Below are 15742 nucleotides of genomic sequence, written 5' to 3'. Positions count from 1 at the left end.
TACGCTCAAACCACACTGCAAGAAAGCCAAGTTCCAAAAGTCAAATCCTTACGCTCGAAATAACTTGAGAGAAAGCCAACTTACAGAATTGATTTTCACAGACACACCAAGCGCCTCCAGAAAAGAAACGCTTCCAATGATCGGATTCAAACCTGGTTCCCTGACGTTAAGGCGCTGATGTAAATCCGATTACGCCATCCGACACGGTGGAAGATGTTTGGATCCAGAACTTGGACGCGGGTTATATGAGCGAACGTTTCGCGTTTTAACTATCCTTAAAAAAGAGGGTGTCCATTTTTACTCAGCAGAAACAAACTAATCTTTCAAACACTCCAACCGCAAAATAAAGCTTTTCCTTGGGTCGTTTTGAATGGTCAGTTGCGTGACACGCGTAGTTGAGAGTTACGCACGTGGGCCACTCGAACGCCCACAAAAAGTTTATCAAGACACACTTTTATACTTGTAAACTGCGTAACTGTGAAAAGCTAGTTAATATTATCTCGACCTTTTTCGATTCGCATATATCTCCCCCTACGGATACGTATCTGGTGCAGCATAACTGTTTAGCTCCTTGTAACGGTTAGAGCAATTTTTTTCACTGCAGTTTTATGTTTCTTATCTTAAAAAGTACAAATTCTTTCCCCGATTTTACTCGCTTTGTGAAGTATTATATGTAAAAACAAGGCAAGTTCTGTTTTGAGAAAGGCCGAAATAACCCCTGTCCTTATTTGTGGGGGCTGTAGGAGAAGGAGGGTCCTATGGTTTTTTCCGATGAAATTTCTCAATTTATTCGCCCTGAACGACATGCGCACATTGATTATTATTCCAGTACAATAAACTCATTTAGGATTATGTGATTCGCAGCATTACTTGTATTGCTTTTCTTTTGCTGCAAGTAACAGCATGTCATCAAGCAGTATGGGATCATGGGTATTTTGCTAAAAAATATAATGTTTGTTTCCCACATAGCACTTGTCGAGGATTGCTCAATTACGTATTCTATCGACTACTCGAATCGAATCTGTAAACACAGCTTATTGGAGTGATTGAAAAGCGTTTGTAAAGACTGGTCTACTGCTGTTATACATTGCACTTCGCTGATTCATTATTGTTGCGCAATTTTGACTGACATTTACCGGTAATTGTTCTGTTTTGAGATCATTGTTTAAATAAGGCCAAAAGAAAGCAAACCAATTGTTTTTATTACAAAAAAAGCAGATTTATATATAGCGAACAACATAAAGCATTTACGAATTGGTGCTCTCCCGTGGCGATTTCTTGTAACTGAATGTGTTACAACAGTAAATGGAATAGCCGCATACTTTTGTTGAAATATCTAACTTTTTTAGCTAAAGGAAAAAACCGCCAAATTTATATACAAAGTAATATTCAATACAATTTTTAAAGGGACACTGAAGTGATATGTAAACATTGCGGGATTACTAGCGCAAATTGTAGTCCGGAGTCCCCAGGCCATGTTTCGACCACTCTAGGCGCGTTTACGCGATTTTATTTAGTAGAAAAACTAATTCGAAAACGCTGTCCTCCTCTCTTTACGCTCGCCCATTTTCTGTGGCGTTTTCGTGTGACGTCAGGAGGGGATGAGCTGGCAATTGGCTGCGCCACGGCTGCGTTACTGCACGGCTCCCCGGCCGACAGAGTCAGTCGGCCCAGCGTTTCGTCCGCCGGCCGCCGGCGGGTCGTCGCAATCAAGGAGGTAAAAAAAAATTGCTTGGTCGCAATTCGTTCGCTTAGTTGAAACGAAGCCAGGACACGTTTGTGAATGGAAGAATGTGCCTTTCTTTACTTGGTTTGTTTGTACACTGTATCTAGCTCCAAGTCAAGGTCGCTTCACACAAGCGCTTCACATGCGACGCTTCGCTGACTGGTACGCCAGTAGGAAAATATAAGGCCTCTTGAAGGCGGGAGAAGAGTCAGCGAAGTCAATGTAGGTAGTAAGCAAATAAAATCAACTGATATTTTTACCGTACAGCGTAAAACTAGGGCGCGGGAAGCACTTTTTTGCGCTGGGCGAACAAGCACAGTGGTCAGCAGCACGACTACGCATCTGCGAACGCTTTTCCGTCTACGAAATGCAATTGCTAGACGTGAGCTACTGTGGAAACTCGGGCGACGCTTACTGCACGATCGCAGTACAACAAATAGTCACCTAAGCGGCTTGAAATGCCAAAACTAAATAAAAGTGTAAACCGGTTGTACAATATATACCCTATATTAGCAAGGCATTAGCGTCCAGCTCCGTGGCTTAGCAGTTTGGGGCGCTAGGAATGCACCGCAAATGTTTTGCGAGTCACGAGTTCGAATCCCCGCGGGTACGTGCTTTTTTTTTGTAAGTTAACTTTTTTTTTTCCGCCGATGTTTTCTATATTGAGTTCACCTTTTTTGGGGCCGCAACGTTCATGGCTACACGAACTAGTTCACAAAACGCGCGCAGGCTGGCACTGGCGCGCTAGCGAGTTCTCGTTGGCGTGCTGTTGCCATAAGCACCGACAGCTTGCAGGCAGTGGGCACAGGCCAGAATGAACAGACCCTTGGCCTGGTGCGAACACGCTTTTTACGATACAGGCATGAGGGAGGCAAGCTCCAAATATGGGGGAAAAGCGCATGACGTTTGGGCGTCTGCGGGTACGCGGAGGGCGTTCATGCACTGCGTAGGTCTCGGCTAGTGAATGCTACGACTACAAGCTGTCCTGGGAGGCTTATCTTGTGCATTTTACAGCCGACAACATGGCAGAAGCGCGGTACGATGATTACTGAGATATTGAGAATGCCCATCCAACAAAGCCATTGGTTATGTTTTACAGAACCGAAACCGAAACCGAAACTTGTGTGATTGCTAACCTTGGGCATCGTCCAATCACGGCGCCCCTCCTCTCAACGTCACAGCCTTAGTTGGTGCGGCCGCCGCAAACCGCGCATGGTAGTTTTTCTTCTTTCGCGCTTTGTAAAATAATTACCGTTTTGTCAACCGGATAAACGATGAAAAGTGTGCTAATTTGAGCCAGTCTACGCAGTGCAAGCAAAAACGGGAGCTTGACAAATTCACTTCAGTGTCCCTTTAATAGGCTGTTTATTTCAATGTCACAATTGGTAACACGATCAAGATTAAAAAAATTGCCAAAAAAGGACACAATATTTTTTTTTGTACACGAATGCCAATTCAAAATGCACGTCCTGAAAATTGATGAACTCTAATACTTGTTCAACCATAAGACCACATCAACATCAACGAGTGTATTTATAAGTGCATTCAGACAGAATAAAAGGCAGCAGCTGCTTAACGCCCCATGACTTGGAATATAGACAGGGTAGTGCGGTAAATAAAATTTATTTCCGGGAGGAAAGAGAGCGAAGCAGTGCTCAGCAGTAAAATGCACAATGCGAAGTGGAAGGTGAAGTTAGTAAATAACCAGGCTGATTTTGCGATTATGTCATGGTTACTGTTGTTGTTGTTGATGATGACGATGATGACAATAATACTTGTGTGACATATTTGTGTAAAAGTATTGTAGCTGACGCCTGTATGTATTTTTGGTCTTGTCAAATGTTGACAAAACTCGTTTGCTCGCCCAGCGAACCCGCTTTTAAACTCTTTTTTTGTCCAGAACTAGGGAACGGAAAGAGGTACACGCTTATGTACTGGAACGATGGAGAATTCTGTTCAGTTTTTCAAGTGAAACAATACGGTAAGATGATCATTCATTGTCACGATCAGATGCTTATCTAACAAGACATTACCAAATGTAAAACAAACATTACTAACCAATTTGGTAATTTTTTTCTGAACATAAACATTTACATGTAGTATAGGTTGGACTTCTCAACACACTTCAACCATGTCATAGGCCAAAACATGTGCTCCCTTTAAACTGCAACGTTTTCACTTGTAGTATATAATAAAGTACATTGTCGTAGTCACCAAAGTTCAACCAATTTTTGGTAGTTTTTATATTTCGAGGGAAGCGTAGAATAATTATCGCTACTTTTCTTAGACAATTTGTTTTCATCAACTGAAAGAGGGCCTACACAATAAAATCAAACAAAGGCTTATATGCTATCCAAATTGATCACAAGTTCAAAAATTAAAATACAACGTTCAGCACACGATTGTTATTGAGCATCGTTTGCAATTAGGTCACATTCGCCTGTTCACGAACAAGGCATGATTCGAAGTGCCTGCGTCCATTTTATGTACCAGCATCGGTAAACATTTCATCTAGGGTTCAAATCATGGTCGTGCACGCCACTGTTACTTTTCCGTGTAGCTTTTATTTTTGTCGCAATTTAAACGCAGCAATTGCTCATTAAACTGGTTTATGGTAAAAAATGTGGAATGAGCAGCTTTGCAATATACTGATTGATGCAGCTATGTATTTCACGACACTCCGGTGTAAGGTTATATCCGGGCGAAATATTGAGCTATAGTACATTTCTTTCTCCTCACAGGGGCGCTACAGTGTGAATTACATGTTTGGAACAGGGCCGTTCTCCGCACTCCACGCATGTGTCTTAGAGTCTTCCAATCTTTTTGTCCGGGACGCGCATTCTGGATTTTCAATCGATCATGCCTGATGAAACTTTATAAATAAAGCATGAAAGTCTGTGGCAAGTTTATTCACCGTAATTTCTCTTTTCACATTGCACACATTATATTGAAAGGGTAAAGCTAATGGGGTGATCAAAATGGCAACAACTTGCTTAAGAGCAAAAAACCGTCCTTTGCTCAAAAAAATTGTATTCTGTACTGAAATACGGTGCACAAAAAAAAACCTTAAAGTGCTCAAACAACTTAGCCTGAAGAAGAAAAACATTCCTCACACTTTTCATTTATTCAAGACCTAATTTTGACTGCTGAGGAAATGCGGAAAGTATTGATATCAAAACAATTTATCTTGCCGTGCCTTTACTATATTTTTTCATTCAAGTCTTCTAACAGCAAGGTTGAAAAAACCCAAATCCTATTTTATTGAACATTGTTCTCCTAGATGTTTGGAGCACATACAAAATACCTTCACACAATCGGCTTGACTGGTCCGCACTCCTCAGGTGTGGAGCGTCTGTGCACATGAGGGAGTAGTTATGGTGCCCCACAAGCATTGTCTACCGAGGTAACAGGCTATTGGTGACTTTCTTATGGCTCTCATATCAAACCACTGTTTAAATGCCTTCCACAAAATCACGATGCAATGTATATCTACAAATCACTACCACGCAGCGCGCTGCTAGCGAGAATTAAGGTTAGTACGTATATTTAAAGCATAGCTGAAGTTTAACCCTTTTAAACTTAGTTAGCACGAGCGAAAGCTAGCACGATGCACACATTGTTTTTCACCGTGTGCCTTGGCTTCAGCCTTAGAAGCTTTTCGCGTAGCTACGTGTACTGGGTAATTGAATTGATCGTTTAACTGGTGCTGAATTCACAGGCAGCCGAGCCGGCAGGCCATCGATAGCGAGACTATGCCTTCAAGCACGGGCGAAGCCGAATGAAAAGCAGCGCTTTCGTGTAGGTGCATGATGTGTTTCTCTGGCTTCGTTCCTGTAAGCTCAGTCAGGACAGTGCTTTCGTATGTCTGTCGTTTAGCCTTCGACCATCCAGATAATTCGCTTGCGCTGACCCGCACGCACTAACACCCTCGATGCAAAGCAGACGTTTCCCCCTCGCCAATATTGTGGTACTGCCGTAAGGAAGCGTCGAGGACGCGAAGCCGTAACGAAGAAAATGCGCAGCTTGGCGCTGGCTGATTAAAATGGTTGCCACGCGAAGAATGACCTCGAAAGATGTACCCTAGTATAGCTTTCGCTCAAAAAAGAAAACTTTAAACGTGACACTGCCAGTGTCGTTAACACCTGAAGCGCAAACGCCCTTTCGTATTCTGTTTCACAATCACGACATTCATGAGCTGATAATTCTACCGTCCTTATTAACCTCTGTCGAAACATGTCCAGGATCCCGGTGGTTCATGTTGGCATCATACGACCAGGAGTTTAGAATCCGCTTTTTAAACACATCACGATGTTCTAAAAGAATTTCCAGCCCAATACACTTTCTGCTCTAAGCCTGGCACACAAGGCGACATTTTATTAGAGTATGCACACAACCCTGTAATTCTACCATTTCCTTTCCGCCTACCACCCCTGAGATGTGGGACAACCTGTTTCCCAGCGACTACCTGCGCCTGCAGCTACTTTTGGCACCTAGGGCGTCAGTCGCCCCCGGTCGTCGCTTAGATTCCTCGATTAGGAATCGACACCTACTTCTTGGCTCAGTAAATTTTAGTGCTACTATTACTCACGATTGTGAGGCTCTGGAGTTTTATCTTTTTTATAAGCCATAGCCAGTTAGCTTTGGTTTCATTTAACGTTATGCGAAATTAACGTCCTTGTTTCCCGCATGCAGTTGCCGACCTTTTTTTGCACAGAAGCAGCTAGCCTCTCTTAGGCCAGAAAATTTTGCGCCCTAACCAAAAGGAACCGGCAGGAGGCAGCAGTTGTCGCCCAAGACGCTGACCGCATGGTTACGGCTAATCAAGTGTGTAATCGAGTTTCCGCAGCTCCTCCCTCACTATTCCGAGGATAGTCTCGGGTAGGCTATTTGCCGGAATCTACATGCTGTCGACGTAGTTCGCATTGGCCGTGCCGACAAAGTTGCGGTCGTACTGCTTAACGCGCATTTCGAGAGCCTTTTTAATTGTGCTGGCTTCGATCACGAACTCGGTGACGGGTTTGGTCGGATTGCGGACAAGTCCAGCAAGCAGTTCTTGCTTCACGTCGCGCATTAAGAAGCGTAAATTCTTCTCTTCCGCCATGCAAGGGTCAGCACGCCTGAATAGTCTCTTTATCTCTTCGACGAACACAACAATGCCTTCGTTAGGGTGTTGTGTCCGCGTCTGCAGCAACACTTCGGCCCGCTCTTTTCGCACAACCGTGGTGAACGTCGTTAAAAATTGCGTTAAGAATTCATTCCAATATTCTAGGGAGCTCTCATTGTTCTCGAACCAGATCCGTGTTGAGTCTTCAAGGTAGAAGAACACTTGCCTCAGTGTCTCCGCGTCGTCCCATCGGTTAAACAGCTTGACCCGTTCCACCCGAAGCCTGAACCAGTCTTCGGGATCCTCCGAAGGTGACCCATGTAGTGATGGGGGCTCCCTGGGTTGCTAAAGAACGAGGGCAGGATTGGTAGCGCTAGTCACGGTGCCTGCGTTGATCATGGTGGTGATCCCGACGTCTTCTTTCTTCATTTTTTCCGGAAGCAGTCCAGACTCCCGCTGAAGATCTTGCTGTCGGCGACTGACACGAGCGGGCTTGCTTATCGACTTGACGAGGGCTTATGGTGCATGTATCCCGCTCCTCCACCAGATGTCACGAAGTCATAGACGACGCAGTGGTCTTCAAGGAAAACACGTTAATTGGAGCCAACTTGTGCTCCCCTAACAACTCAAAGAATACACAGGCCGCGAAGCAGCAGTCACCAAAGTGAGGTGTTCAGGCGGGCTCCGTCTATTCGAATGCCGCGGCGTCTTCTCTGCAGGCTTTTATCTTTCGGCGCGAGTGTTTCTTGAACCGTCGGTTTATATCCAGAACACTTTAGATCAAAGGAGATTATTCTTGGCTAATGACGTTAGGGCGAAACAGTCTGCCTATCTGAATGAGATACCCAGTGCGGCATAAAAATAAAGAATAGACGGCTACGTGTTGTAGAGTCAGTGTCCATACTGTTGGAACACAGCCTCGATAGGAGCTGAAGGTAAACCAAGACTGCGGGCACCCCCCACGGAGGCTCAGTGCGTCCGGCGTTGTGCAGCTGGGCCCAAGGACCTCGGGTTTGATGCCTTCCGGGGCGGCCGGTTTTTTAATGAAGGCGGAAAGCGAAAGCTCCCATGTGTTTTGATTGAATGATTGTAAGGTGGAACACGCTGACGCAACGCAAGCGATGAGGCGTGCCGTAGTGGAGGGCTACGGATTAATTTTGACCTCCTGGGGATCTTGAACGTGCGCTGAAATCTCGTACACACGGGCGTTTTTGCTTTTCGCCTCCATCAGAAAAGCGGCCGCCGCGGCCGGGAATCGAACCCGCGACCACATCCTCAGCAGCGCAACGCCTTTGCCACTGAGCCACCGCGGCGGGTGCAATGTGTTTTCAATTTCAGCGTTCTTTAAAGATACCCTTTGGGGTGCCTAACTTCGTAATGTACATTCTATATAACGTGCAGCAAGCAAATGGGAACTTGACCACTCGCTGACTTTTGTTTTTATTTCATTTTTTTCTGAAGCAGTATTTGCAACTGCGCTTGTCAAATATTCCTTTGCGCTTATTTTTTTCTGATCCACGCGATAGAACAAGGTGCGCTGAACAGGTCTGTATTTTTTGTTTTTGGGATCTACGGGAAGCGTTTGCTACGTGGTGGCCGCTATAAATCGATTTCACGTTGAATCTGTGATGTTCTTGTAATAAGCGCGGTTCGACCAACCGGGTGACCTAAGAATAATATCACCTCCTTGTAAACTGCTCCGCTACACCCCGGGTGGAAGTGTCACCTCGATGAGCACACCTGAAAACCTTCTTTGAGCAACGAAGATTACTTGGTGAAGCTAAGCCTACCTAGCGACACGTCATGGCTGCCTCCGCGCAGCTGCTGCGAGCCGCGATGGTGAGCAAGCAGCTGGGATCGAAGCAGGGATGCGCTGCCATGGCGTTGCCGCAGAAAAAGAAGTTTTCTTCTCAGCAGCGCATTGCCGAAGGGTGAACTGGTTCGCGAGCCCGATCTCTTAATTAAAATAAGGCACGTTATCTTAAGTAAAAAAATACATTTGCCATCCACCTGCCCACAGAATATTCAGTGCCATATAATGCTTCAAGAAATATTGTTACAGTGAATGCCCTAACGTTAATAACAAGGATTGAATACAACGCTAGCTCTACAGCGGATCTAGAACGTGTCACCAACTAGAATTTGTTGCGACATTCCCTACATGTCAGAGCCACCACTTTGACGTATTCATGCCCTATCATTTGGACAACCTTTGTGAGAGCCGCCCTAAAATATCTGTATATGGAGATATTTCTTTTGCGTGGGCGAAAACTGAGAAAGCGCGATGAGAGAGGGTTCCTCGAAGAGATGCAAAATTACCTTCCGTTCAATAAAAATACGGTGCGTGCATTTAAATTGAAGGGCGAATAGTAAATCATAATCCAGAAACAATATTTAGAAGGAAGAGAGTAGTTCGTGCAAATTACCTGTGATGAGAGTGTAGGTTCGTTGAAACGTTATGCGTTCCTCTGAAATAATTGAAAATAACTAAAGCGATAAGTAAACTTGAAATAAGAGCCACAGCCAATATTTTGTGCTGGTTTCTATTTCTGCGAAACTTTTTCGCTTTCCCGTTAGGCATATTCCTTTTTGCAGTACGATAATTGCTAATTGCTCAACAGAAAACACAAAAACATTGAGTGGAATAGGCATTTTCTGAATTAGATTTTTTTTCACACTATTGTCAACTGCAATCTGACTCCGAAAGGGCGTCGTTGTTTGTAGAAAAACTGGCGTGAAGGAATAGTCGTTTACCCCACTTGTGGACAAGACCAAAACGTGCATGGTCACTATAATCTTATAGGATGCAGACGACGAAATTGCTAACGCAGTAAATGATAACCCACTGGGAACGTTACGGTAGTACTCTAAAAAAAAATGGGGTTCCACCAAGTGTGAAATCTGTTGAAACAGCAGGGCTGGGGTTCTATTGTTTCGGCTGGAACAAAAACGAGCACTCAGCCTAGGACGGCGGCGCTGACTCCGCCCAAATTCCACGGTTCGCGCGAAGGAATCAGCAGCTAGACGACTGCGGCGCGAAACGGCCTCCTTTCTCCCTCCCCTAGTAGAAAGGCAGGGACGCGCCCCTGCCAGACTACTGCACTTTTTATCGGTAGCTTTACGAACCGCCTGGGAGTAGGTTTCAAGCACAACCGATAAAGGCTGCCGGAGTGTCTGTGAACCTGCTCCAACTCTCCTCTGCGCATGACCTTAAGCAGACGTATGACGAGGCTCAAGCTACCACAGCTCCGCTGTTGATCTTCTGTGTTCTGAAGAACCAATTCAGAATTGTCCTGAAAAAGAGGGATGGTTAGGGAATTGTGCTTGCAAACCTAAGGTAATTGATTCATTGCACGGTTTAACGCGCCGACGCAACGCAGGCGATGAGGGGCGCCGTAGTGGAGAGCTCTAGAGTAATTTTCACTCCCTGGGAATCTTTAAGTGCGCCGAAATCTCATAAACATGCGCGTTTTCGCTTTTTGCCTCCATCAGAAAAGCGGCCGCCGCGACCGGGGATCAAACCCGCGTCCACGTGATCAGCAGCGCAACTGAACCTAAGATCAACAATTAGTATCAGAAGTATTTCACTCAGTAGCGTGTTATATGTAATTTTTTTCATTTATTCCCAACCGAAAAGGTATTCCTGAAACCACAGTTTTAGAAGACATGCTAATGGTTTGTGTAACTGGCGCTGCTGTAAGAGGAGTTTAGGCTCATGCTTTTGGTAGAACTTACAAAAACACGTTTAAACCGCTTCCCTTCGACACTTGGAACCCGGAGTCATCAGCGTGGCGAACAGCAATCACCGGGTGCTTGTCACTGCTAGGAAGTTCTGTCGGTGAAGGTTGCCGATTAGAGGAAATTTCTTTAAAGACATAGTGTTAGAGCAGGCGGAAAACAACTAATCGGTTCGCCCTTAACACGATGCTTGCGGGCGGAGCTGCGCAGATATAATACCCTTTCACGCGGAGAGCCCTAACAGAAAGGCCTGTCATAGAATGTTTTGGAGAACACCGCCAGTAATTTTGTGATTGCCGCTGACTACTCAGCATAGTCGTGTGCACAGGGGGCCCGGGTGGGGGGCCGCCCCCACCCTGCCTAGTCATCTTCATCGATGGCCAGCTTCTCAGGTGGCTACATCTGCGCTCGCGGCGCGTCTTTTTGGGACCAGAATTCAACTTCCGTACGGCCTCTGTCCTTCATGGCACCGTGGTTCCACAAAGAATCTTTCAAAGAAGATATTGTACAAGATTCCAAAGAGCACGATGACAAAAACATAAATAAGGTAGCGTATAGGTAATGTCTTCGAGGAGGAATTCAGGCAGTGACGCAGTCCAACGAGTAACCTGTTTCATGCATTCAGACCGGGTTAAAAGTACCCAAGTGGTGACAAAATATTTTCAGTCAATTAAGCACTGCTGAGACGCATAGCTCGGCTACCACAGCCAGCGGAGGAGAAGGAAGATAAACATATTTATTGTGTAGTAAATTTGTATGGCGTCTTCAGGAGGGTGGAGTCCTCAGTCCAGGACCCCATATGCTTTGCCAGCCGTTATAGCCCGCTCCACCAGTCCACGCTGGTCAGGCAGGCATGAGCTGGACAGGGCGTGCCTCCAGAGCTCTGGAGAAATCTACGGATTCGTTTTGGGGAGAAGGTGGGAGGGGCATCCACCAACCATGTGGAAAAGAGTACAGTCTGCTCCACAGAAGGGGCAGCTAGGCGACGTAATTTGTTCGGAGTAGTGGCAGACTTTTTTTGGGTGGGGAAAGGTTTTGTTTGCAAGGCATGGTACTGGGGTGCCTGCACTATACTTAGGTGTCGGTGGGGTGGGGGAACGAATTATTCCCTCAGCCCAGCACAGAAACTCTCTCAGCAGAGCCAGCGCAGCTTGTTCAATGAGAGTCTGTCAGTTTGGTACCGTTTAAGGCATTTCCAAGGGTGCACAGTTCCTGCAGCAGGGTCTGCGGCAAGCTGCTTCCTTCCCGTCCAAAGGCACAGCGTAGATGCCTGGTGGATAAGGAGCAGCGACGGGGCGTAAAAGATCGATGACCTTCAAAGTGGTGCTGGTCGGTTGGAAACGACGTTGTAGGTTACCCGGAGGATAGATTGTAATGGTGTAGCTGTGACGCGAGGGCGTCCGCTGACACGCTTCACTGGATGCCACCACACTGAGGCAGCGGATCAACGGTGATTACATTTTGTGTAGCCGTACGAAAATATCTAGGACGGCGGTTGTGTATGGGCCAATGATCCGGCTACTGCAGAACTGCCCTTGTGGTCGGTGGAAATTTGGGATATGGCTGTCTTGCGTCAGGCGCGATGCTCGTATGGCACCCAAAAACACTTCAAACATGGTTATTCTGAATGCGGAACACATTCCGCTTATGTTAGTGGCGAGGACACTGAATCTATATTTGTCAGTGACCCAGAGTCAATACGCATCTATGAGGTGGCAGCGGGGTGTCGAGTTTAATAGTCCGTAAAGCCTGTAAAGCCGCCTGTATGGCCTGCATCGTCGGAGGTACAGCCGAATGCAGGTCCGACAGATGCCACGAAGGAAATTACACAAGTGATAGCTGACGCAATACCTCTTTCCTTTAATCGCAAGTTCAAGTGTTCTGAAAGACCACAAGAATCGAAAGAGGTTCGTTTTTTTAATGAATAACAAACGCCGTAACTTGGCGTAGTTATTGAAAAGAAGAAATAGAAGTACTTCATCACAAAGTATTATCGTCGGTCACAGCTCTCTGTCCCCTGGAAACGAGGAGCTAGGGCACTTCGTCATTAATTTTTTCTAGATTGTGTGTTCTGAGATTCAGTAGCCGGTAGATATTCACGGCAACCTAATTATCCCTCCAAAAGTTGTCGCCAAGGTATAGGCCTAGTTTGCGGATTTTGCGTAGCACAGATATCTCCAAAACAATGAGGCTGGCTAAAGAATAGCAAAAACCGGAAGGAATTTGTGGTTTGGTACAAAACGTCTACGCTACGTCTCTGTGGTAAACGATGACTTCGTCCAGATTGGTTAAATATTCCCATTTGTTTACGCACTCAGTTATCGTAAAAATGAAACCAATATTTCATGCCACGAGTACCTGTATTCCAAAACCAAGTTGGTTCGTTCTCTCGAGCAACCCAAGGTAGAAGGCTTATATAATCGGTGGCGCTTCGGACTACCCATACATATATTGCTGTATAAGTGCTGCATTTTATTTTATTCGTTAGTTTTCTGTCTTCGCCTATAGCACCCACTTGTGACTAGTAATTTTTGTTTCGGATACAGCTACATGGTGCCTGATCGTAGTGTACTGTCATCTTCATGGGTTTATTACCTTTTAAAGAGCGACATATAACACTTCCAAACGGTAAGGAGGAAACCTTTTGGTATATTTTATTAACAGCGAAGCTGTTTAGCAAATCGCCTTTTTGTCATGGCCGAAGTTACAAATACCAAGAAAATCCTTAGCGCCGCATGTGAGCGCTTGCTCCGGTGTGTATGCCTCGCGAGCACAGCCCAGCGTCCCCTGTGCACGTATGTCAAACCAAGCATACTCACCTAGGGAGATTGGCCAAGATTGGCAAAAAAATCTAGCGTTCATCGTGGCAACACTTGTTCGGAAGGAGAACAACTCCAGCATTCGCCGTAATCGTAGCACCACTTGCGGAGAACGAGAGCGACACATCTTAGCGTACGCCGCTCTACGGTAATGTCCAATGATTATCACTGCCAAAAAAATAAAAGAGGCAAACACTTACAGCAACAATGATGAAATAACGGTGGTTGCTTAAGCGCAGAATAGGCAAATCAGCTGCAATCGTGCGTTTAAACCTTCGTGATGGTGGTTAGGGTTGCGCACAGCTTCGCTACATCCAAGTCTCACGCGTTAGTGTGAGCTTCCTTCTTTTTTACAATAAATTACTCATAACGCTTTGAAATTACTCGAATTGCTAAACCGTAACACAAGATTATCACTCAGTGTGCCAGGTAGCTCTTGTACGAAACTAGTACATGGTATGTACTTGAACACCCTTTCACAGTGGGGGACCCAGCGCCTCTCCTTTATAAAGGTAAACTCCAAAAGAACGAACAGGACTCCCATTCCGGTGTGAGCTATAAAATTTGTCCGGACGATGAATATTAATAGAAATGCTCCCTTAAAAGTGTAAATTCGGCATCAGTGGAACAACGCACAACCCTATGTGGCTTAACTTAGTTTATCATATATACTTCTCACAAGCTCGTATACTACGTGAAACAGATTTTTTGTTCGCACGAGATATCCGCCCGCACGGATTACAGCCATAAATGTCGAGATGTTACATCTAAATCACCAACTTCTGCAAGTCGTTTTTTTCAACACCATATTTGGTTTATATTTTAAGCATTCATGTCGCACTATTAAAGCCTTCTTTTTAGTTTCATGCGCTGTTTTGTTCGTGAAGGCAATTGGTCTACCTTAGCGTTATGCTGTTTAAAAGCATTGGTTGTTGGGTGTTCTGCGTATCCGCTTCAGTGTATCGCGCCACTGTAATGCTGCAAGTCACTGTGGGTAACTGACATATAAATAAATAAATAAATAAATAAATAAATAAATAAATAAATAAATAAATAAATAAATAAATAAATGAAACTTTATTGACACAAGGATGGCGACTCGGCCTATGTGGGGGCGGGTGGGGAGGGTGGTGTTAGTTCGGGAAAACTTTACATTCTCAGATGAACGCCAGTAGCGAGAGCGAAGTCCCACAAGGAGGCAAACACCTGCTTGGCCGTGGCGGCGGGTGGGTAGAGCCAGTCCGTCAAACACGTAACGCTGTTGTGTTTGCAAGACGTGCGCTCCGCGTGCAGACCTGGACACGTCCAAAGGAGATGTTCAATGGTCGGTGTGGCTCCTAAAGAGCACGTGACGCACGTGGGTGGTGTCATGGCCGGCGGAGGTGAATTTCTTGCAGTAGCGCCAGGGAGAATGGGTGGCCGCCCTTTTTTTGGTATGTAAGAACGCCACTTGAAAAGGATGTCCTCTGTAAGCGCCGCCCTAGCACAAGCCCTGTTGATCAGAACCTGAAGGCCACGTGGCAGTCCTGTAGGTAACGGGTAGTCATTGGCAGGGATGTAGCTGCGGAGTCGAGCTCTAGCACATCGCTGGTAGGTGGCACGGGCTTCAAAGGGGTCCAAGTTGGGGTCGTGATGAGGCAAAACTGGGTGGGAGCGGGTGGAAAGAACATCGCTCGCCAGGGCGCGCGCGGCCTCCTTGGTGGAGTTAACGCAGTGCCCTGGCACCCAGTCTACCCGAATTTGTAGTCCTGTTGTACAATGTAGCCTTCGGGAAAGGATGTTGATGGACGCTCAGATAGAATTCTGATAAGGCACCCGGCGCAATGCGGGGAATGCCTGCTGGCTGGCTGTGAAGATATTTGAATGAGGCTGGTTGGTAGGCCAGTGAGAAATTTGAAGCTGTCGGACAGCCAGTAATATAGCTTCGAGTTGGAGGTGGGTAGACGATGGCGCGGTTGGATATTCTTGTTCACAGGCGGCTTGAAATGTCGAGTGAATGGCCGCTAATCCGGCAGTATTCGTGGTGGGGTCCCAAGTGGCGTCGGTATAAACAGCGCTATGTGGAAACCGCTCGGTCATTTCAGATGTGCGTCTGTGTTTGTTGGAGTGGTGAAGCGTAGGACCGGTGACTGGGAGTGGCTTTGGGTTAACGACGATGAAGTCGTCCCATGCTGGAAGCGGCAAAGGGATGGGATGTTGTGGTGCCGCGCATTGTGGCAGTAGCGCGAGTAGCGCACGGCCGGCGAGAGTGGATGCTCGTCGGAAGTCGTGGCCTTCCTGGCGGGTTCGGATGATTTCTGTGAGAGGAAGGAGTTGAGCGTGCTTGTAGAGCTCCTTGAGTTTGGCATGTTTGGG

The 15742-nt window shown here is 46.1% G+C and overlaps 1 protein-coding gene across 1 annotated transcript in view; it reads left to right on the top strand.

Annotated features, from left to right (window-relative positions):
• The window catches only part of LOC144151759 (uncharacterized), a 47853-nt gene that overhangs the window by 10541 nt on the left and 21570 nt on the right, over positions 1-15742 (top strand). The window contains exon 4 of the mRNA XM_077682893.1: positions 3627-3707. Coding sequence (XP_077539019.1) covers positions 3627-3707 — 81 coding nt within the window. The remainder of the gene's footprint in view (positions 1-3626; positions 3708-15742) is intronic.

This window comes from Haemaphysalis longicornis, unplaced genomic scaffold, assembly GCF_048455015.1.
Source record: "Haemaphysalis longicornis isolate Haplotype H1 unplaced genomic scaffold, Haemaphysalis longicornis Haplotype H1 scaffold_9, whole genome shotgun sequence".
Taxonomy (NCBI): domain Eukaryota; kingdom Metazoa; phylum Arthropoda; class Arachnida; order Ixodida; family Ixodidae; genus Haemaphysalis; species Haemaphysalis longicornis.
Note: the sequence above shows the minus strand (reverse complement) of the source record. Positions and strands in the feature narration are given on the sequence as shown.